The sequence below is a fragment of the Staurois parvus genome, unplaced genomic scaffold, assembly GCF_062004578.1.
Source record: "Staurois parvus isolate SC_StPar_1 unplaced genomic scaffold, SC_StPar_1.0 ptg000114l, whole genome shotgun sequence".
NCBI lineage: Eukaryota > Metazoa > Chordata > Amphibia > Anura > Ranidae > Staurois > Staurois parvus.
The window spans coordinates 8326024-8349544 of NW_028317910.1; the positions used below are offsets into that span (position 1 = coordinate 8326024).

Consider the following 23521-nt stretch of genomic DNA (forward strand, 5'->3'; position numbering starts at 1 on the left):
GTACAAAGAAAATGAGTAATTATATTGATGTGTTTTGTTTAAACTACCGTCCAGTTAAGCGTAACAATAATAAAACTTCCAGTTTCTGCAACAAAAATCACTTGCAATAAGAAAAATCCATTTCACACCATACAAAAATTTCAAGACTATTTCAGGGTCAGTGCATGCTCAAAGCGGTCAATGCCCAACAGCAATATTTCTACACCAAGTGCACATCTATACACATTCTTATTTTTTTTCCAGTGTATAAAATACAAAAAAACAGGCCATCTTCTGTCAAATTCCCGACATTGCTGCAAATAAAATTCATGATGCAAAACACGAAAAAAAAAAAAAAAACCAGATCCAGCATTAAATGACCTGAAATAAAAGCATGAATAAAAATAATACTACATAATGTTCAAATGTCTACTACAACTCAAACTTGATAGCAGAACCTGCAATGAAAATTTTCCTAAAACGCAAAACCATTGCAAAGACCCCCAGATACCTTACACATTAAAATGAAAAAAGGCAAGCAGCAAGCGATAAATCATTTTTCATTACATTGTTTCGTAAGGAATATTTCAATAGTTTTGTGATGGATTTAAAATGTTTCCAGTCACATTAAAACTAGGGCTGGAACTGTGTTTTGATGTTGGTGGAACAAATTAATGGCCCCTTGCCAAGCACTTTTTTTACGCTTCCCTGCACCGCTGGAGCCCTTACTGATAAAGCTGGGCTTTAAGGTAAACGGTAAGTGCTTGACCTCCAACATGTGACAGTGCTCATGCCGGAGCACCCAATCAACAAGCCTAAACACTGGTGACTGCCCTGTGACAACCTGGCCTGTGTGCTCTGGCACCAGACGTCATCGTAGCTTAGTGGCCTGGAGGGGGGGTGTGGGGGATTTGTTGCAGACACTGTCCTGATTGGGCAAAAGTGACACAAAGTGACACAGTGTGTTTATATAAAGGTTGTGAAAAGAAAAGCATGAGAGCACCACAAATCTAGTGTGGATCCATTAAAGCATTATTACACATGACGAGTTCAGAAGAGGCAATTCAGAGTGTCTTGGGGCTCAACGCTCCCTCCATTATAAGGACTTAGATGCAAGCAGGAGCTGAGAAGAATATTCTTGTTATGTGTAATAAAACTTTATAGAACTGATACTAAATTTCAGGTGTTCTCATTTTTTTCACATTCTTTAAGACTAGCCCAGGAGCACCCAATGATAACCCAGCTGACAAGAAGCAGATTCTAAAACCCAAAACCTTCCTACTTTTGGGTGCGCAGCTCTATCAACACATCAGGGAAGAGGTTGGATATTAGCAGCAATACTACAGCCAACAAAATTGCAAATGTCTGTATTAATGACAGGTTCCCTTTAACATATCCGAAAGACGTTTTGCATGATGAGCACAACAAAAGCAAACCTTCTGCATTGGCTAGTCTACGTCACAGAGCAAGTTTCACCCTACAAGTTACAGTGGTGCCAACATACACACTACAATATCAGATAGATCATACATCCACAGATTAGGTTGGCTCTTTCGAATCTCAGGTGGTAGGGGCCCAGGGGAACTCCCTCAGGATCTGCAATAAGATCTCAGACTGGACATACAGAAAAGGCAGACCAAACACAGTCAGCTGACACATGAAAAAACAGTCCAGTGGGTCTTGGGTGATCAGGCGTTTTATGGAGGACGCTACACTCGGCAGCCGCCGCGCCAGGGAACACAGGCTCATTGCACGCCACAGGAAGGAGGGGCGGGTACCTGGGGTCTTCTCCACAGAGGATACAGGAGACACGGCACCTCGTCCAGGCTCTTCAGCATCCAGGGAGTCTCTTGCCGTTCCTTTTATTTCCTGTGACACCAGAAAGAGAAATATGACAGTTATCACAGTATAAGACTGAAATAGATATTACAATTGGACTGTACAATCTCCTTAAGATGGTGGTACATTATTCAATCTGATTGTACAATCATCTATAAAGTATGAATGAAGTATGAGGGTCTACCTGATAGGATATTTTAGTTATGTTTAGGAAGATCCTCATACTATATTGTACTGCCAGCTTTGTTTGTGGCCTATAAAGACACTGCCAAGGCTGGCCAGTCAGAGGAGCATTGGAGACAGGAATGCAAAAAGCCTCCTGGATCATCAATTCCTGCCCTGAGATTGACACAGGACTATAGATGCATAACGGTTTCCTGGTCTGACCACTGTGAGCAAGACCAGGTGATGGTCATATTAATGGAAAGGAAGTACAGCGCTATAGTGAATAACATAAGTGACGTGAAAAGAATTATAAATGACATAAGTGACTTGCATGACCAAATAATCAGCGCATAATTGAAAATTAGCAAGCTATCTTTATATATAGTGTCCAGAAATTGTAAATAAACGTGACATCAAGTGGTAGGTGAATCCATGACAATTCTTCCTCCTAATGCACTCACCAGAGGCACAGAAAGAATGCGCATTCATAATAGAAACTCCTCCAGCAGGTAAGCCTTATCCACCGCCATACTTCAATAAAACTTACTACACCATAAGCGGTTCTCTTTGGGCTCCGTTTGTGAACTCTTTCCTTCAAGGTTTGGTCATTTTACTTCTGAAGATTGAGCCACATTTTGGGGGAACCAACTGTTTCTCTTGGAGATTTCTATACAGAATTCAAGCGGTGCACACCATATACCTTTGCTGGCAGTGGATAAGGCTTTCCTGCTGTAAGAGTTTCTATTATGAATGCACATACTTTCTGTGATTCTGGTGAGTGCATTAGGAGGAAGAATTGTCATGGATTCACCCACCACTTGATTTCACATTTATTTACAATTTCTGGACACTATCTATAAAGATTGCTTACCAATTTTCAATTATGTACTGATTATTTGGTCACGCAAGTCACTTGTTTTATGTCATATATAATTTTTTCACGTCACTTATGTTATTCACTATAGCGCTGCACTTCCTTTCCATTATATGAGGATAAAGTGGGCTGTCCTTTTGTGCTAGCAGCTGATGCAATGTATCCCCTGGCGCGTACTATATTCTTCTTTTTACATATGATGGTCATACCAAGTCTGGGGTACCTCAAAGTGGAGCTGAACGCGCTATCTTGTAGGGTACATTTAGAAATGGTACATTTGCCTAAGCAGTACCTTTAAAAAAATATATAGCATTTGTCTTGAATTCTGCCTAAGACAGCAGTGCACTTCTTCTGCATATGTACTCCTATGCCATAATCCTCATAGCTGTATATCTGCAGTTTGACAACATCTAAGGCAATGCTGCCATTGACTGCTACTCTCAGCACATTTGGAGTGAGATTTGGTGATGTCACTACTGTTCTCCTTACTGGAGAGGATGCTGTACTTGAGGACTGCAGTGCAAGGATCTCTCTCGGTTTCAATCATTCTGTGAATCTGCTTCTTCCACCTCTCCTGCTGCTTCTTAATCATCACCCCAGCAGTGGTCTGAATACCAATCATCAAGAAGGAAAACTCTTGACATGAGTAAGCAAAACTCTGCCTCTACCATGATGGCAAATTTCATGCACAGTAAAAAACAGGGCATTGTAAGCCAGTATTGGGGAAAAATTCAGCTTTTTTGGTCCACTTTAAAGGTGTATCAAAAGTAATTTTTTTTCATGTACAATCTCACAGAAGCGAGTACACCCCTAACATTTTTGTAAAATATTTTATTATATCTTTTCAAATGACACTTTGCTACAATGTAAAGTAGTGAGTGTGCAACTTGTATAACAGTGTAAATTTGCTGTTACCACAAAATAACTCAACACACAGCCATTAATGTATAAACCGTTGGAAACAAAAGTGAGTACACCCCTAACTGAAAAGGTCCAAAAATTGAGCCCAATTAGCCATTTTCCCTCCCCGGTGTCATGTGCCTCATTAGTGTTACAAGGTCTCGTGTGAATGGGGAGCAGGTGTGTTAAATTTGGTGATATTGCTCTCACTCTCTCATACTGGTCACTGGAAGTTCAACATGGCACCTCATGTCAAAGAACTCTCTGAGGATCTGAAAAAAAGAATTGTTCTACATAAAGATGGCCTAGGCTATAAGAAGATTGCCAAGACCCTGAAACTGAGCTGCAGCACGGTGGCCAAAACCATACAGCGGTTTAACAGGACAGGTTCCACTGAGAACAGGCCTCGCCATGGTCTACCAAAGGAGGTGAGTGTACGTGCTCAGCGTCATATTCAGAGGTTGTCTTTGGGAAATAGACAAACTGTCGGTGCTATATAAGTCCTGTATAATAATAATAATAATAATAATAATAATAGACGTATGAGTGCTGCCCGCATTGCTGCAGAGGTTGAAGGGGTGGGGCGTGGGGGGGAAGTCAGCCTGTCAGTGCTCAGACCATACGTCGTACAGTGCATCAAATTGGTCTTCATGGCTGTCGTCCCAGAAGGAAGCTTCTTCTAAAGATTATGCACAAGAAAGCCCACAGTTTGCTGAAGACAAGCAGACTAAGGACATGGATTACTGGAACAATGTCCTGTGGTCTGATGAGACCAAGATAAACTTATTTGGTTCAAATGGTGTCAAGCGTGTGTGTGGTGGCAACCAGGTGAGGAGTAGAAAGACAAGTGCGTCTTGCCTACAGTCAAGCATGGTGGTGGGAGTGTCATGGTCTGGGGCGCTACAGTTCATTGAGGGAACCATGAATGCCAACATGTACTGTGACATACTGAAGCAAAGCATGATCCCCTCCCTTCGGAGACTGGGCCTCAGGGCAGTATTCCAACATGACAACAACCCCAAACACACCTCCAAGATGGCCACTGCCTTGCTAAAGAAGCTGAGGGTAAAGGTGATTGACTGGCCAAGCATGTCTCCAGACCTAAAAACCCTATTGAGCATCTGTGGGGCATCCTCAAACAGAAGGTGGAGGAGAGCAATGTGATGTCGTCATGGAGGAGTGGAAGAGGACTCCATTGGCAACCTCGAAGCTCTGGTGAACTCCATGCCCAAGAGGGTTAAGGCAGTGCTGGAAAATAATGGTGGCCACATAAAATATTGACACTTTGGGCCCAATTTGGACATTTTCACTTAGGGGTGTACTCACTTTTGTTGCCAGCAGCTAAGACATTAATGGCGGTATGTGGAGTTATTTTGAGGGGACAGCAAATTTACACTGTTACACAAGCTGTACACTCACTACTTTACATTGTAGCAAAGTGTCATTTCTTCAGTGTTGTCACATGAAAAGATAGAATAAAATATTTACAAAAATGTGAGGGGTGTACTCACTTCTGTGGAATACTAGAATATGGATGGTATAGCGAAGAGTTAGTAATGTCGGGCTCTTTTTTTCTGTGTTCCTACTGGGACGTTTTTACCAAATTTGGCCTGGTGACATCTGCCACTGTGGGAGAAGATCCTAAATTTAATAGAGGTCGCCAGAGCAGTAACAGAGGGGAAATCTTCTAATGGGGATACCTGTTCACATGTCAACTGTATAAGATTGATTTCCCCTTACTTTGGAGAGATTTCCCTCCAACATCCTGTTTATTCTCCAGAACCGAAAGTGTAGGGAAATCCCCCCCCTCCCCATGGGAACAAAAAGAAAAGAGTTAAAAGCTTATCAGGCTTTTTTAAAACGTTTAAGTGCAAGTCTCCCAAACAGCGCAAATACACAATAGACAGTCTTCATTCTCTTGTTATGGGAGAAGCTCACAAATCTACATGTATGCAGTGGCTATACCTAGGCTGCACAGCTAAGAACAGCATTTGCCCATTCAAAGCCATCATGTGGCTCGTCTGATAAATTTATATGAATTTTAATGATGGATCCATTTAATTGCACTCTTTCTACCAGAGAAAGTTTTTTCCCTTCCTGTCCCGCTGACCAACTGGCACAAGGTCAGACAGGAGGACAAACGTTCCCCATGAGGATGCGGAGAGCAACAAGACCTGACCGGTGTACTGACCCTACCACAATCAATCCAACATAGATAACTTAGCTTTCCAAAAATGCTCACAAATGGCAACAAAGAAAAAAAAAAACAAAAAAAAAAAACAAGTGTTATGATGTTATCTCTCACTGTCGTGAAGTAAGTTAAGATAGCTATGTCCTATCCCCATAATGACAGAATCCGCAGGTACATGAAAGCAATGAATCCTGGCACTGAAAAACTGACACATAGAATAAGACCACTCACCTTGTTCACAAGTGCGGGTGCTGCTGCTCTCTTCCGCTGGCTGTAGCCAGAGCGTCGGTAGCAGTAGTGCGGTTTGCAGTAAAACTTTCCTACAAAAAGAATAAAAAGTTAGCTTTGAGCACTGAAGTGTATTCGAGCAGACTTGCGTACTGGGGCAGCCGATCAGCTGGTGACAGTACATTTTGAGCTGTGGGGTCGGGTGCAGGGAACAGCAGGCAAATGTCTGCCAGTAACAATGTGACAGTGTGTCAGGGACAAAAGATGCCCAATGTCACATCCAGTGCTATAGGAACGGAGGAGGAACAGCATGCTTTAACCCCAGCATCACCAAAACGCCCATTCTGCATCCATCACTGCTCAGTCATACACACACAGCAGGGACAGACTAGGTGTGAGCCAGTTAAACTGCCAGAATAAATGTGAATTAAGATGAGATAGACTATTTGTGCCATTCCTTGAAGGACAATGCCAGGAGACAAGTAAAACCAAAGAGTGTACTGCTAAATAGGATACATTGGTACTGTGCAAATGCCAAGGATGCATAATTACTGCATCAGAATGTATAAAATTATATAAACATATAAACAGGCAGTGCTAAAACAACAAACATACTCACATAATAGAGTGTATATTACAAAAAAAATATTGAGTGCAAGTGTAAGCTCAAGCAGGGTAAATGGTCCACTGGTGAACAATTACCAAGTACTAAATATTCACTAGTGGACTATTTGCAGAGTTTTCTCTTACCAATGTTTTGCACTTGATATTCTGCCTTAATATACACTAGAGGGTCGAGATGGGGTTACTAAAACTGAAGCAGCTCTGCATAGCAACCAATCAGCTTCTATCTTCAGCCTGTTTGTTTAAGCTTTAAAAATGAAAGCTGGAAGCTGATTGGTTGCCATGCAAACTCTTGGCATGGAGAATCGTGCCTACAAATGTTAATTTAGAGAATGCAGTCATCAAGCTGTTAATGGACTTTCCTAACTGCAATGATTGAGTATTAAGACTTTTTAATACATCTCATTTTCAGGTTCATATTTTTATGACTGTATTTCATACAAAGATGAACAAATAACTGGGGTATCCGCTATAATCGAGTATTGCCGTCAATGAATGCGTGTGAGCACGTGTGTGTATATGCCGCTACCGTGGAGGATTTAACCTGCTCATGTACATCTAAAACCTAACTTATATAAGCCTTGGCCCACATACCTATGAGGAAGAACTCATAAGACAGGCTATATGCCTAGAGTCTCACCATCCTCCAGGTCATAGGCGTAGGCAGACAGGCGCAGTGTTGTGTTGCAGTAGTCACATTTGAAGCAGCTGCGGTGAAAGAATTTGCCTTCTGCACTCAGGCGCTCCATCACGTACACTCGGCGATGGCAGAAATAGCAGACATCACTCCCACCGATGTTCTGTGGGAACTCCTTCCTGAACGAAGCCTGCATATGAGCACAGAGGAATGGAAGATAAACAAGAAAGAAAATACAAAGTGAATTGTACAAATGTCTACATAACTGAACCCAGGATGTGCAGAGCATAAAACTTCGGTACCACTGCACTGGATGATTTAAAGAGAACCTGTAATCTCAAAGTGAGTATCAGGACAAAAGAAAAAAAAAGGAATTTTGACTTGCCTGCAAATTCCATGTCTTGAAATAAAGTACAGTACACAGGCTTAATAGTCACAGACCATGGGATGTCCCAAGCAGTGAATTAGAAAAGTGCACATCTAGGCAAAGAAACTGTGCAAACAAGCCCAACAATGACAAGGGTTAACTTACTCAGATGCAGAGTGCTGCTGTGGGAACCCAGGGACCAAAAGACACATCTGCAGAAAACTTGATGTCAACCTTGTAGAACTTTAAAAAGGTATGAACAAAAAAAAAAAACAGGTGACAGCCTTACAAATCTGGGCAACAGAGGCTTGATGTCGGAATGCCCAGTAAACATCCAGCATTCTGGTGGAATCCACACATAATAGTGCAGGAGGAGCCTTGTCTTTAAGAGTGTAAGCTCTTGAGATGAGTTGCCTTATCCATCTAGCATAGGTGGATCTTGAAACAGGCTGTCCATTGCAAGATCCTGGGGGTAGAATTGATTACAGGTAGCTTTCAGGAAAAAGAAGTCTGTCTTGATAGACTCTGATGGCTCTGATCATGTCCAGGCATGAAAATAAATCTCCTTTGGTTGCTTTTAAGTAGGGCACAAAAAAGGAAGGACTATGTCTTCATTTAGGTGGAAAACTGATACCACCTTAAGAAACAAATAAGGGTCATGGGTGCAAGACTAACGTGCATTTGTGAAGAATGAGGAATGGCTCATTTCAAGGGAGGCGCTAGCTCATAAAACACATCTATTAGACCTAATAGCCACCAAGAAGGCTACTTTGCACATCCAATGTGATTTCCCTGATGGATTCTAAGGGTAGTTTCTGCATTTCCAAGAGAACAAAGTTAAGATCCCAAGGAGGTACAAGGTGCTGTAAGGGAGGTCTGATCTGAGAGACACCTTGAATAAAGGTCTTGACTAGGGAGAACAAAGCCAGAGCTTTTTGGAAAAGAGCAGACAAGACCAAAACCTGTCCTTTCAAAGTACTAAAAGCCAATTTCTGGTTGAGTCTTGATTGTAGGAAGGCCGCTATGAGAGGCGCAGAGTAATATCTGGGTGTGTACACACCAGACAAAGAATGATCTCCAGATATGAGGATACATTTTTCTGAAAGTGGCTTTTCATGCTTTTAGCAACGTAGGAATGACTCAGAGACCACTCTGTCCATAAAGACTTTGGTGTCAACAGCCATGCTGTTAAAGCCAGAGACTGAGAAGCAAGATGGAAAAGGGAGCACTGGGATAGCAGGTCTTGGCCGTTCGAAAGAGACAAGGGGTTATCTGCTAGCAGTTCAAGTATGTCTGTGTACCAGGTTGTTCTGGGCCACTTTGGTGCAATGAGAACCACCAGTTTCTTCTATTGCTCTATTTTGCAGTCAAGGCACAATTTACTCTTGAGGAAAAGAGCAGATTAGCCTGAACTGTGTCCAGGGAATTATCTAGAGCATTCAAGGTTAGTATTATAGGAATTTTGGTCCTGGCCACAGAGGTAATTTGTGGCTGAATCTGGAGGCCAGGATGTCCTCCTCCAGAGTCTCCCATGTCTGATATATCAAGTTGAAGATGTCACAGTAAAGGGCCCATTTGCCCTGGTCCAGGCAGCGATGCCTTGGATAATTTGCCTTCCAATTGTCCACTCCTGGGATGCAGATAGAGATCGCTGGATAGTGTTTGTTCACCCATTAGATGATCTGGCTTGCTTCTACGAAGGCTACATGACTCTTAGTGTCCCTTTGGTATAGGCCACAGTCATGCTGTTGTCCAATTTAACCCTGGCTGGGTGTCTCAGAAGAAGGGGGGTAGAGTGGTGGTGGTGTAGAGCCACTCCTATCACTCTGAGCTACAAGTTGGTGATGGAACTTGGCTTCTTCTGGTGACCACTTTCCTATTCCTATAGAGCAATTGAAAGGAATACTCCCAGAACAAGGGCTGGTTCAGGATCTAACTGCCAGGTATGGGATGTCTGAGATGCGATAGGCAAACTGCAACAGACACCTCCCACTCTTTAGAGTGAGGGCACCCATTCATTGGGAGAAAGACTTAATAGATTTTTGGTGTTGTCTTGCACCATAAGGAAGAGCTGAGTTTTGGCTTAGAAGCTGAAGTCTGGGTAGAGCATTGAGGTGCTTTGTGTTTTTGTGAGGTGGTAGTTCCCGAGGAGGGGGGCTTTGGAGCATTTCGCTGTGGAAGAACTACCTTTCCTTTTGTAACATCTTTAATGAACTGTTCAAGTATCTCCCCAAAGAGACATCCTCCATGTGAGGCACCTTTTACAGGCACCTTCAGCTTACAAGGCTCTGAGCAACAAGATTCTGCACACGTGAATAGAAATCAGAGCCATTCTGGAGATCCGTGTCATAACTTGTTCTATGGCATCATCAACACAAACAAGCAAGGCAGGTGGTAATTGTTCAATTAAAGTACAGTCCTGGAATACATTATCATGTTGGTTGTTTATTGCTCTAGTCCAATTAGCTGCAGTTTGGCAGACAGTAATTGCAGCAAAAGCTGGTTGCAGAGCTGGGCCTGTGAGTAAAAAAGCCTTAAAAAGAACCTTAAAAAGAATCTTTGAATGAAGGAACATCTTCATTTGGTACAGTGAGATGTTTAAGACCGAGATGGCAGGGTCTACAGTATTTTTGTCTTTCCACTGGATAGAGCATGGAAATGATTATCGGAGGGGTAAAAATCTTTTCTGAATTTATTCATTTGTCAAAGATTACCCATTCAATTTGTTCATGAATGGGGAATGCCTTTTAAGATTTAGCAGGTTTCCTTGTACCCTTAAAGCAACCTTTCTCAACCAGGGACCTTGAGGTTTCTTCAGGGGTGCTTTGGCAATATGTCTAAAAATTGTCCAAAAGTTGTATAAAAGCCAGCGGGTGGAACAAGCCTGCCTTTTAGTTACACACAGCTACAGGTTTTCATTGTGCACCATTACCACCTTCTAGCTGCTGGCGTCCTGACAACCAATGATGTCATAAATTGGTAAGGAGGATGTCAGCTGACTGCACAGAATCCTAATTTGCCCCTCCCCTGTCCCTCTCCATCAGTGCTGGGGTCACATTAGCTCAGTGATGGATAAAAACTGAGGGAGAAGACTACTCAGTACCAGTGTGCAAAAGTGTATTTGTTTTGGAATAATTCGCCTCCAATGCTGGGTGTCCTACATGTGTGGATGCTGGTGCGTTATATAAAACAATTAGAATAGTTTTACAGATTTTAGAATGAGGTGCCCTTTAAGAATGATGGACAGTCTTGAGGCACCACAATTTATAATGCATTTACGAGTCCTGCCTCAGAGCAGAATTTACAACATGTCTGCTACATGAAGGCAAGACAACCCTCCTCTGTATGCCTCAATTAATCCAGTTTCAATGGCCTGACCTTAAGCAGCATATTTATAAAGCAGTGAATCAAGACTAAATTTGAGACTAAACTGCAGGGTGGTGGCTTTCAGTAGAGCTGTGCCTTAAAGTCAGGTAAATTTTCTCCATACTTAAAGTAAACCAGCTCTTAGCATATGAACATTTTATTTGCTTATGTTCATTTTGTGTTTTATTAAGGAAAAAATGCACAAAAGCTAAAAAGAAAGAAAGAAAATGTTTTTCATATTCAAAGTAACACTTCGTTTAAAGTATCTTTACATTTAAATTACATAGAAAATAGCTATTGGAAGACAATGTCACAAAAGAAAAGCATTATTTGCACCAAAGTATACAAAAAGATCACTTCATCGTAGCGCACAATTTTAGCCAAAAATGTTTTTTTTTTTGCTTTAGGTGGAGTGGGGAAATGTTAGTATCCCTGTAAGGTTTCTATTGCTGTTCCTGACCCTGTTATGGAGATTAACCTTCATCAACCACTGTAGCTGGGAAAGAGAGTGATGGGAAATCAAAAAAGTTACTGTTATCACCAGAATAAGAGATGAAGGGAAATCTTCCAATGGAGACAACTGTTCTGTCATAAAGAGGGAATTAGCTTCTGTTTGGAGAGATTAACTCTCACTTGATGTTTGTATCTCTAGGGCAGGAAGTAATAACAAATGTCCCCAACAGAATACAGGCAAAAAAAAAAAAAAAAAATTATATATAATTTGCTACCAATTTCAAAACTGAAAAGAAAAATATATTGGGGAAAAAAAAAAAAAAAGACAATCAGTAGTTGTGTGCTCCAAAATTCATTCACACAGTCAATATACAAAAATGCTCTGGTCCATGAGAGATCTGTGCAGTAATCCAGTGTGAAAGCTTACCACCAGTCACTCTCTCTCCTTCTGCAGGGTGACTGGTCTTGTCTCCACCTCCTCCTATAGTTTTCTAAAGGCACCTGTAGTGGGTGGGGCCTGTTGGGTCCCTCCCACAGCTTTGCTCGTTGCACAGGTTATGTGATGTCACTGTTCCTTTTACAAGGCAATATCAGAGTTTGCTAAGGCATTTGGTGCACACAACGTGAATTTATATCCTTTGTGGCTATTGAGGAATATATTTAAAAGAAAGCGTTGGTTCCTGGAATTTAGCTTTAACAATGTACTGTGCAATAAATACAAAATTAAAAAAAAAACTGGAAAACACCACAAAGCACAATTGATCAACTACTTAAACACTTTATGTGGCTTACCACTTTCTTCCCAAACAGAGGCTTTGGGGTCTCCTTCTTTTGCAGCTGATTGGCTATTTGTTCAGCCAATGAGCTCACACCTCCTGTATATATCTTTATGTATTTCTGACAGGAAGGAGATGAGGAAGAGAGGAAGAAGAGGGCATGAGCCACAGGTAAAAATGGTACAAATGTCAAAGGTCACACACACCCAATCAACTGGTGCGAGCGGGTGAGGCGTGGTGGAGTCGCACAGCAGCAGCGCACACGAGGCAGAGATCATATCAGTTAGTAGCAGGTGTCCTCTGTATATGACGGCATTAACAACCAACTAAGCACAGTGCCAGGTCTTTTCCGGCATCCAGGTACACTCCATGCCTTCGTTCACCAGCAAAATTCACTCCAAAGCTATGGCTGGCAGCTCCACAGCCTATTTGTTTGTGGCTTTGTTAATCGTTCGATTTCCTGACTTTCTTATTAGAGATGTTTTGATGGTTTTGGAATGTACACTAGCAGGGTGTACTGAACAGAAACGTCATTGAAGCCAAAAGTTTTTTTTTTTTTTTTATTGTGAACAGAATGCATAAGAAGAATATCTATTAGGTTTCTTTTTTTTTTTTTTTTTTTTGTACCCTAACTGGGGAGATATGTCCCACTTCTTGTCCCAGTGACACCAGTAAAAGATATAGGCTGGTCCAGGTGTCACTAGAACAGAAATAAAAAAAAACTGCAGATGGTAAATAAATGCCTTTGATACAGTCTCTGACCACAGAGAGATATCCCATCACTTCCCGTTTATTTTTGGGATTACCTCTATTCTGCACACTGACTGTTGTCAGAAACTGATTATTCCACTGATTATTGTGTTAACGTGCCCTCTACAATTGTTAACAGGGACATGAGAAATCAACTTGGATTTCAAGGCCTTTTATAAAAGCCTGTGTCCTGCAGTCTCATATTTCTATAGCTATGGAGCCCTCCTGCTGCCCGCAAAAGTCTTTACGCATTATCACAGGGTGTACCGGATTCTGTACATGCTACAGAATGAACTGGTGTGGGATTTGTAACCATAATAACAGATAGGTAGTGCTGATTAACTTGTAAGCCATTATTACTGAGCAAATGTACACAAAAAGCCCCCTCTATTAAAGAATCTTGAATAAAAAATGTCTGTTTCCATAATCTGGCAATTAATTGGAGTCTGAGCAGGGGGGTAGCTGGGTAAGTTACAGGTAGCTCCTGTTTTAGCCACTTTTAGAAATAAGGCAGAAAGCCCTTCAAGTTGTGTTTGGCAGACGTGTCGCTCGCTGGTGGATAACTCAAGCGCATGCTATTAGCTGTGCACAACAGAGCTTTGCCACACACGTGTGTGTTGGAAACATGCTACCTGTCGGATGTCATCGTAAGAGGGGGAGGCAGGGCGTTCAGTGGAGAGCAGGGAGACAGAATGCTGCCATTGGTCAACTGGAGAGCGACGGGAGGGTTCAAGATCGAACTGAGAAGTGGAGAAAATTATTAGTATTGGACTGGGGGAAGATGGGGTGAGAGGGGGCTTTTAGCAAATGTTTAAAGAGGAAATAAAAATTGGTTTTAAATAAATGCAGACAACAATCCAACTAAAAGAGTCAGGTTTGGAGGGGGAAGGGAAGCTGAAGATGCATTGGCAAACTTGACTATACCTATATTAATTTAGGCTGTCAAATTATTCATAAGTGTTATCTACATTTAAAGGACTTGTACTCCTTTTTATTAGGTACAATATGTTAATAGGAACTGCTTTAATTATAAGCCAACATACACACCTTACTTTTTTAATACCGTAATTGTATTTGACAACCACAGTAATAGTCACCTTCAGGCTGAAGGTTTATTTTGTGTATGACAACTCCAGCCTACATATGAGCAGATAATCAAGAATCACTATCCTTAGTGGGGATCAAAATTATCAGCGACAGCCAGGTCTATCAGTTAGCAGCCATGCAATTTTCTTTCTTGCAAGCACAGGCTGCTTGCTGTCCCTGCCAGGAGACTATAGTGATTATTGCTAGCGGCTATAGCAGCTGGCAATGCTCACATATAAAAATATGACATGCTGGTTTACCCAAGTTGACTGATGGATAGACTAATGGTTTGAATCTAGGCTAGTCTCTGGTGAACCAGACAATATTCAAACCACCTATGGCCAGCTTCAATGTGCCCAAGCATCGAGAACAGGGATATTAATCTATAGATCATGGGTTGGAAAAAGTTAAAGATATGTTTTTGACAAATTAGAAAGTGTGTGGTCCAAACATTACCTACAAGTGTGTCTGCAGTATTGGTAGAACTTGAAAACAGCCTCCCAAACAATAAGGAACAGAGGTGACTGACTAAATATGAAAATAAACCAGGGCTCCCATTGTCTCCCACTAATAAAAAGTTTTACAAATTTTGAGATTTTGGAAGAAAGTGCTTCTTTGTCCCACACTGTGTGCAAAAGTAAATTACAAGCAAAAGTCAATTACAAAAATTAAATGACAGCAGTCATTCATGTTTACTTGCAGCTCTGAAGAGAATGTCTGGAGAGGTTTGGCCTCTCAACTAAAGGTTAAATAAAGCAACACTCATTTTAATTCCCTCGTTCACAAAACAAAGTTTGTGATGTCCATAATAAATTTTATTCAGAAGATACATAGAGTAAAATAGGTAAGCATTTTAGCAGATTTGAAAGGCTTGAAAGGGTACTGCATATACTGCAGGCAACAAACAAACAGTGAGCAGATTTTTATTTATTACAATCAACTTGAAGGTATTCCACAATCATTTTAGCTCTAGAATACACCTCTGTTTGTAAATACCATGCCCTGATGAAGCAGGATGTTTTTATAAACCCCAAAAATGTGATGGTTGTTTTACTGTATGCATCTTTCGATGAAAATGTATTTTGGACTTCACATACCCCAGTTTTGTTGCTTTTTCCCATTAACGTTTAACCCACACCATGTGACAGTGGTTAGACAATAACTAACACTCACATGCTAATCTATACTTGGAAGAAGAAGATATTTGTGTTGCTCTCAACATCTGCGGGACTGGGGAGCAAGAGAGGCATATGCTACTCTTGGAAGGGGGACATTAAATCAAACTTGTTGCGTTTCTCTGCATGAGAAAAGCAAAATTTTGCTTTAAAGCCCAAGTAATCTTTAATTTTAATCAGTTACATGCATTCTAGATGCATCAAAACGAAAAGAAGTGCAAAGTCTTACAGTTAGTTTTCTTTAGAAAGCAACAGACTGAATAGAAATGCCTGTCCTCTGCCACTATGCTGCAGAGAAGGACAGTTGCTCTGTGTGGAACTAGGGGTCTCTCTGCAGAGATCCAACATGCCCTCTGCTAAGTCAGAGCCAGTACTCACCAATCTGCAGGCAGCATGAGCTTTTTCGATTGCAGACTTAAAGGTCTGCCTCAACAAGGGGTATGTCAGACATCTGCATAGAGACTACTTCCACACAGAGTAAGGGTCCTTCTCTACAGAATGTGGACAGGATATAGGCTCTCTCTATGCTGTGCATGCTTTTTAAATGGCAAGACTTAAAACATCTTTTGTTTTGATATAAAAGGTGTTTAGCTGATTTAAACTGAAGGTTCAACTGGGCTTTAAACCTGGTGTTAGGATAAGATAGTAGTGCATGTTAACACCCTAAATGTCTGTTTTGCACTCAAGCACGCCAAACCCATGCGGTTTACCCTCTCCGGGCTGGGACACGTCTCCCTGCGGTCGCCAGGTGGCACTTGGCTACTCTGTGAATGGGATAGAAAAGAGAAAACAGGTAAACATACTGGATAAATGTAAGGTGAGCAGGCAGCTGGAACTGCCACAGATGGAGCCGTGAGTGCCATTGGTGAACAGCCAAAGCAGAGGTGCTGGTATGGACAGCGTGTGAGGTCCTGGCAGGGTGCAGTCAGATCCCATATGAATACATACAGATCCTTGAAAATGGATTTGCTAGTGAATGACAAACAGGAGTTTGGTTGGAAGAGCTGGGTTTCAGAGATGGGCTGTCTAGAAGAAAGTAGGGTCACAGAGAAAAACTTTGCCAGCTGATTGATTCAGCGATAATTTTCTGGTATATTGGCAAACCAGCCACCTCCCAATATTTCTACTTGTAGGAAAAGGTTGCACCATAATTTTATCACTCGCCATGAACTCGCAGCTTGTGTTAGGTTAATGTACATATTAAAAACAGGATCCAACTTTTTGCAGGGGTACAGTGAATTTTTAGATTACAAAAAAAAAAAAAAATATGAAACCCTCCCCCAAAAAAACAAACATTCTGTGCCCTGAAATACAGTAGATAAAATGGGGATCTTACAATGATTTGAGTCATCCATTTATTTGAAATCCTCCATTACAGGATTTTAGACAGAACAGCAATTTTCAGCCTGGAAGGGCTTTTATGTCTGGGCCAGGTGGATCTTGTCATGCTTTGTATAATAGACAAACCCAGTTAAACCTTGATTTTATTATTCCCACAATCATGCAGACGTCTCTGACTCTTCTGCCTGTACATACAGAAGAGGCAGTCAGCCATAAGCAGTGAGGCACGCATAAAGCATATTGCCCAAGTCACCTGCGTCAGAGAGCGTGGGACCGGGTACGGCCGAGAATACAGACTGATGACCTTTTTAGGGCAAGTCCGAGGCAGGTCATTAATCCTGGGCTTAAAGATGGACAGAAGGGTTGGGGAAAAGTTCACAAAATCGACAACAGGTGTAAAAGTATACCTTTATCTGCCTGAATTATATTATAGAAATCCTTACAATCCAAAAATAGATGAAACGGTCTGAGACTTATGTTACTAACCCTCAGTGGCCAGCACCCATGTTATGTGCCTGAGCCATTTAGTGGCTAGTCCACAACCTATGTGCCTCAGCAACTCAGTGGTCAGTCCCCAACCTACATGTCTCTGCCCCTCAGTGACCAGTTCCCAGCCTATATATGCCTAAGCCCCTCAGTGGCTAGTCCCCAGTCTACATGCCTCAGCTGCTCAATGACCAGTACACAGCTAACATGTCTTAGCCCCTTAGTGGCAGGTGCCAGCCTACAGTAACTCCACAGTGTCCAGTTCACAGCCTCTGTACCCTAGCCTCCAAGCAATGAATCCCAAGCTTGCATATGCCTGAGCACTGCAGTGGCCAATCCCTAGCCTGCCTCAACTCCTCAGTGGCCAGTCCCTTTTCCACCTACTCTAGTCCCACAGTGACCACTACCCAGCCTATGTGCCCTAGTGCTGCAGTGGCCAGTCCCCAGCATATATGCAATAAAATCTAATTTTTAACTACTCAGTGGCCAGTCCACAGACTGTGCATGATAAACCCACAGTGGTCAGTCCCTCACATGCATGTGCCTTAACCACTTAGTGGCTCAGTCAGGATTTTACGCATGTTAACTATTTAGTGGCCAGTATTCAGCCTATGTGCATTACCCCTTTCAGAGCTAATTGGTAACTACACAATACCATGGTCCTACTACAGCTCCATGTTACATTTTAAAACCGCTCACACGGTCAGTGAAATAATGAGGTCACCATGGTTTATTAATGTCACAGCTGCAGTAGGATATTGATGAACTGCAGTTTTCTAGCAGCATGCCTCTATTACCCAGATGTCAGCTTAACATTGTTTTATGGGAAGTTGATTGACTATGGGGTATATTTCTCCAATACACCAGCTTCAATATTGCCTCATTCAAGAATGCACACACTTTCATTAGTTAATACTAAGTGAATCGATAACGATTGAAATATTAAATTATTAACTTGCTGGCATTATACAGACAAATGTTTCAACCAATGGTACTCCCGGGACTGGATACAGCCCTTTGCTTGCTTTTATCTTGCCATTGGGTCATTATCCCCCCCCCCCCCACTGTTCGCAATAGTGGAGCCTAGTTCCTGCCACGGACAATGGGGCACTATTCCTCCCACTGACACCAATGATGGGGCACTTTTCCTTCCACTGACACCAATGATGGGGCTCTATTCCTCCCACTGACCAATGATGGGGCTCTATTCCTCCCACTGACACCAATGATGGGGCACTATTGCTCCCACTGACACCAATGATGGGGCACTATTGCTCCCACTGACACCAATGAAGGGGCACTATTCCTTCCACCAATACCAAAGATGGAACACGATTCCTCACCCTAATACCAAAGAGCGGACACTGTTTACTCCCACAGACTCCCCCGGACACCAAGACATTTTCTATTCCTGCTGGGCACAGTCCAGCCCTCCTAGAGTTTGAAGGACAGTGAACTGGCCCTTTGTTTAGAAAGTTTGGAGACCATCTACTCTAATTGCTTTCAAGCTATAGTATACTGTATATTATAAACACACATCTTAGCGTGGAGTGATCTGTAATTATTCAGCTGACGCTGGTTACCTGTTTCCACTGTGGCTCTGTGTGTCTGAGGGCAGCTTGTTCTAGTAAGCGCTGCTGGTAAGGCAATAAGGGTTTCTGAGGGGAGTCCGAGAGGAGGAAGAAGAGTGGGGGTAATGAAGGTAGAAGGAAATGAAGAGGAGGAAAAGGGAGACATGTGAGAAAATAAAATGGAACACAGGAAGACAAGACACTTCTCAAAGTGACCACATCATGGTTTCAATGTGGCAAACAGGAAAGAAAAATAGTTATTTAAAGCAGAGGTTTAATCTGCTTACCTCCTTCATAAACATAAAATTTTAAAAATATCTGTTTTTAGTACATATCTTATTTTAGACCCAGTGATACCATCACAGGACCTCAATGATACAAAAGCTTGGTTGGTGGGAGGGGCCAGCAGGGTGCTGTACATAGCTTCCTGACAACATCACAGCGCCATGTCTTAGTACTCTTCCCAAGAGCCCTCAGCACTCATGTAGGCAGTCAGTGGGCTGGCTCTTGGGAGGAGTTATGCAAATATTAAAATGCCCTCATGAATGGCTGTCAGTCTTGAGGAATGGGTGTTTCTCGGCAGATTCCGTCTGCACGCATATCACCTACATGTGATGCTAAACCTCTAGGTTTGAAAGAACTGAAATCCAATGAATGAAATGGGCGGACCAGGGACAGTTAGGCTGGAGAGGAAAGCACTACATGAGGCTGCATGTCTACCAGCCAGGACGTGAGGTGGGCTCTGACTTGTTTCAGCTTCTAATGCACATTGCAAAAAGTTCACAGTGTGCAGTGAAATCAAAGTATGCCATTTCAGTACAGGGGCCTGTGCAACTGTACAACTTTGCAAGACTGAAGAGAATGCAACAGTTTAGCTTTAAGTAGTCTGTCTTAAAAATATAAAACTGCAACTTAGGTGTATCATAAAGCATTTTGTTACAGTGTATATTTAACACAGCATCATAAAGGAAATCAGTGCCCTCTCATAGCCCCCTTACCTGCTTCCTCAGACCAGTGTTAGGCACAGGAGCGTTCTCCTCAAATTTAGCCAGAAGCTGAGTCGCCATTGACTTCACCTTGTTCTGGTTGTTGGCCGCAGCTTCCAATTTCCTATCTGTTCCAGCATTCAGCTGGGAAGGGCGCTCCTCCCGCAGAGTCCGTGGACCCTCCTCCTGCAAATGAAAACATGTAAAGACCATTATATGACATTGCTCATCCCTCTGTGATCAGCAGTGACCCTGCAATTGAGAAAGAGCAGTGTAATCTACATAGGTTATACTAGGACTGTGGTGTACAGTGTAATCTGCATAGCTCATAATGAAAATGTAGTTTTGGAGAAAGTTCTGACAAATGTGTGCACACATAATAGAACGTTAAACATATAAGCCGCATGCTGCCGTGTCTTTTTTTGCGGAGCCACAAGCAGCTTTATTAGCAGCAGACTAGGTCAAACAAACATTCTATCCCCGTCACACATGACTATACCGCTAACACATTTTACTTGTAACATGGGCTTAATCTTGTGTGACCTATGGGAGTTGCCTAGAGAAAGTATTTCTAAATACAAGAACAAAAATGTAATAAATTGCAGTTTGCAGTCCATGGCTGTATTTGTTTTCATATTTCAGGCTGTTCTTTTTCCTTTATTTTCACCTGGTGAAAGTAACACTTCCTGTCCTACGGTGACAACACTTCCTCATTATACTGTCTGTACGGAAGAACAGTGGTGACAGCACTACAGAACCCTCCTGCTTCTCATCTCTATAATGAGATGAGGTATTCTCTAGTACTCAGAGAAAGCTGGAAACAATGTAACTGATAACAGCACAGTCAAAGAGCATAGAAAATGATCAGCTCTCAGTATTTCTGGCAGGATCAAAAGGGTTTTTTTTTTTTGCACTTATCAAAAACAGACATAACACTTTCAATTACATATTTAACTGACCAAACGGGACACATATAAGAGAAGCTATTCGTTAGAGTTTACATACACTTTACTTCCTGCAGTTATTTTATTCTCTGAAGGTCACTGTTTCTGATGCCCCCCAGCTGCGTTGGCTGTTAATTATGATAATATCCCAGCAAAATATCCAATCTGAAAGTGGGGGAAAAAAAAAAAAAAAAGTCTAACGCTCACTAGTCTTAAAAATGTTCCCTCCCTTCTCCTCTTACTTGTCCTGCATAACCCTGTGTAAAAGGATAAAAAAATCAGTGCAATAACCTCTTCTTAACCACTTGACCTCTGGAAAGTTTGGCCCACATTCAGGACCAGAACATTTTTTGCTAATCAGCACTGCGCTACTTTAACTGGCAATTGCTTGGTCATGCAACACTGTACCCGAATTTAATTTTTATAAAAACTTTTTCACACAAATAGGTTTCTTTTGGTGGTATGTAACCACCACTGTTTTTGTTTTGTTTTTTCTTTAGTTTTTGTTGTATAAAGAAAAAAAAAAAAAAAAACCCAAAACATTTTGGAAAAAAAACAAAAAACACATTAGTTTCTGTTATAAAATGTTTTCTTTCTTCATAAAATTTATACCAAAATGCATTCTGTTACATTTATTTGGTAAAAAACAAAACAAAATGGTGTATATTTAGTATGTGTAAGTGTTTTTGTCTACAAACTATGGCGTATATATTTGAAAATTGATCAGTTCTGATGTACCAATGGCCTATTTCATTTCTTGAGGCCCTAAACGGCCATGACAGCACATATACCTCCCAAATGACCTTTTTTTGGAAAGTAGATAGTCCAAAGATAATTAGTAAGAGGCATGAAAAGTTTTTTGAAGTTGTAATTTTTGATCAGCACCTTTTGAAAAAGAAAAATTAAATTTGTTTTTTTTTTTCTTTTTTTTTTTTAATACATACTGTCACCAGTGCAGTACAGCATCATCATATACTGTATCCAACATATGGTGCGCTCATAAATCAATAATATATCTACAAAGAATAATCACTTATATATGACAAGATACAATAAAGTCCTATAAAGGCGACTAAATAATAAACGGCCCAATCAAAGTGCTTCAAAGAAAAGGTGTTCAATGCATGTACATCCAGATATATTCTGTGATAAAAGGCACTGAGCACATGGGTGATTCACCGTGATTCCTCCACCACAGATATTCAGCCTCTTACCAGATTAAATTATCTAAATATGGAAGAGATCAATATACATTTGTGTGATTTCAAACCGCACTATCCAAGTTGTCATCAGCCCTCCCGCGCCTCACAGCCACGTTATTACAGGTAAGAGGAAAAAATTATTTCCAACCACAGTATAGCAGTCTCCCTCCAAAGAGAAGCCAAGGGAACCACAATAGTGTTCTACTATATAAACTCACTTTTATTAAAATTGGACATGTACTTACAAGATCAGAGAACAAAAACACATATCAGAACAGATGCTGAAACACTGATCTCAGCATATATGTGATGACGCCGGCTAGGCCCCACCCAATATGTTCCGCCAACAATCAGCATCGTCAGGGGTATGGAGCAGAACAGCGTCTGTTCTGATATGAGCTCTCGTTATCCTCTGATCTTGTAAGTACATGTCCGTGATGGGAAATCCAAACCTTTCTCAGCAAAACATAGAGGCTACGTATTTTCTTGTACTGTGTTTATTTTCATCAAAACAATATTTAAAAATTGCCAAGCTAAATCTGACAATGCACTAAATGAGACTATTACACCTCTGTTAGTGCTATGATATTTAAAACACTTACATTACTGTCTGGGCATGGCAGTGTCAAAAGATGTTAAATGTCAGAATTGCTTCAGTAGGTGCTGTGAATTGCATATGTCTTCATTCAACAACTGGTGTCCCCTACTATTAGTGTGTAAAAGGGGTTAACTGTGGAGTTAACCAAACATAGTGATGGTCACTTTCAGTCTGCTGGTACATGGATTGTTGCTCCACAAAATGGAAAATCTCTGGGCTGAGAGGGCTAGTTCACATGAGTGGTAAAAAAGGGAGCAGAAGGTTCACGTACATCAAGAATTTGTGTCAACAAGGTTTCCCTCACTACAGAACTGCCTCTCTCTCCACCTGTACAAAACTATGGGAATTCAAAATCGGGAGAATCAGGTCAAATGCAACTGCCAATTCATTTTTAATGGTCTCAAAAGCATTTCAAACCGATTTCAAAAGCACTCTGCATTTGCCCATCAAAGCCTTTTGACACAGAGATATTTTATTCACTTTAGAAAACATATCAAATGTTTAAACTGAGAAAATGTACCATTTTAAGAAAAAAAATAAGGTAGTTTTGAAATAGATGGCAGCAACATGTCTCAAAAAAGTGGGGACAGGGCCATGTTTACCACAGTGTAGCATCCACTTTTTTTTTAATAATACTCTGTAAACATCTGAGAACAGAGGAGACCAGTTACTGGAGTTTTGGGAGAGGAATGTTGTTCCATTCTTGCCAGATATAGGATTCTAAACGCTCAACAGACCTGGGAAAGGTCTGGACAGCAGGCCGGTTAAGCACCCAAACTCTAAGAAGCCATGTTGTTGTTGTCAAATATGCGATTTATAATTGCCCTGCTGAAATATGCAAAATACATTGTCTGGTTAGGAGCATATGCAGCTTTAAAACCTGGATATATCTTTAAGCATTGATGGTGCCTTTCCAGATGTGCAAGCTGCCCATTCCATTGTGAATAAAATATGTGTTTATGAGGTTTGCAAATGACTGCATT

The 23521-nt window shown here is 41.4% G+C and overlaps 1 protein-coding gene across 14 annotated transcripts in view; it reads right to left on the reverse strand.

Moving 5' to 3' along the window:
* MICAL3 (microtubule associated monooxygenase, calponin and LIM domain containing 3) overlaps window positions 1–23521 on the reverse strand; it is a 236282-nt gene that overhangs the window by 80383 nt on the left and 132378 nt on the right. For 7 of the 14 annotated variants that reach the window (XM_089671855.1, XM_089671862.1, XM_089671857.1 and 4 more), the window contains exons 16-24: window positions 19807–19980; window positions 18821–18895; window positions 17005–17094; window positions 16121–16174; window positions 13782–13889; window positions 12416–12520; window positions 7441–7627; window positions 6180–6268; window positions 1758–1848 (exon numbers count right to left, since the gene is read on the reverse strand). In XM_089671855.1, coding sequence (XP_089527981.1) covers window positions 1758–1848; window positions 6180–6268; window positions 7441–7627; window positions 12416–12520; window positions 13782–13889; window positions 16121–16174; window positions 17005–17094; window positions 18821–18895; window positions 19807–19980 — 973 coding nt within the window. The remainder of the gene's footprint in view (window positions 1–1757; window positions 1849–6179; window positions 6269–7440; window positions 7628–12415; window positions 12521–13781; window positions 13890–16120; window positions 16175–17004; window positions 17095–18820; window positions 18896–19806; window positions 19981–23521) is intronic. The other 7 variants (XM_089671866.1, XM_089671864.1, XM_089671865.1 and 4 more) reach the window with 4 other exon arrangements.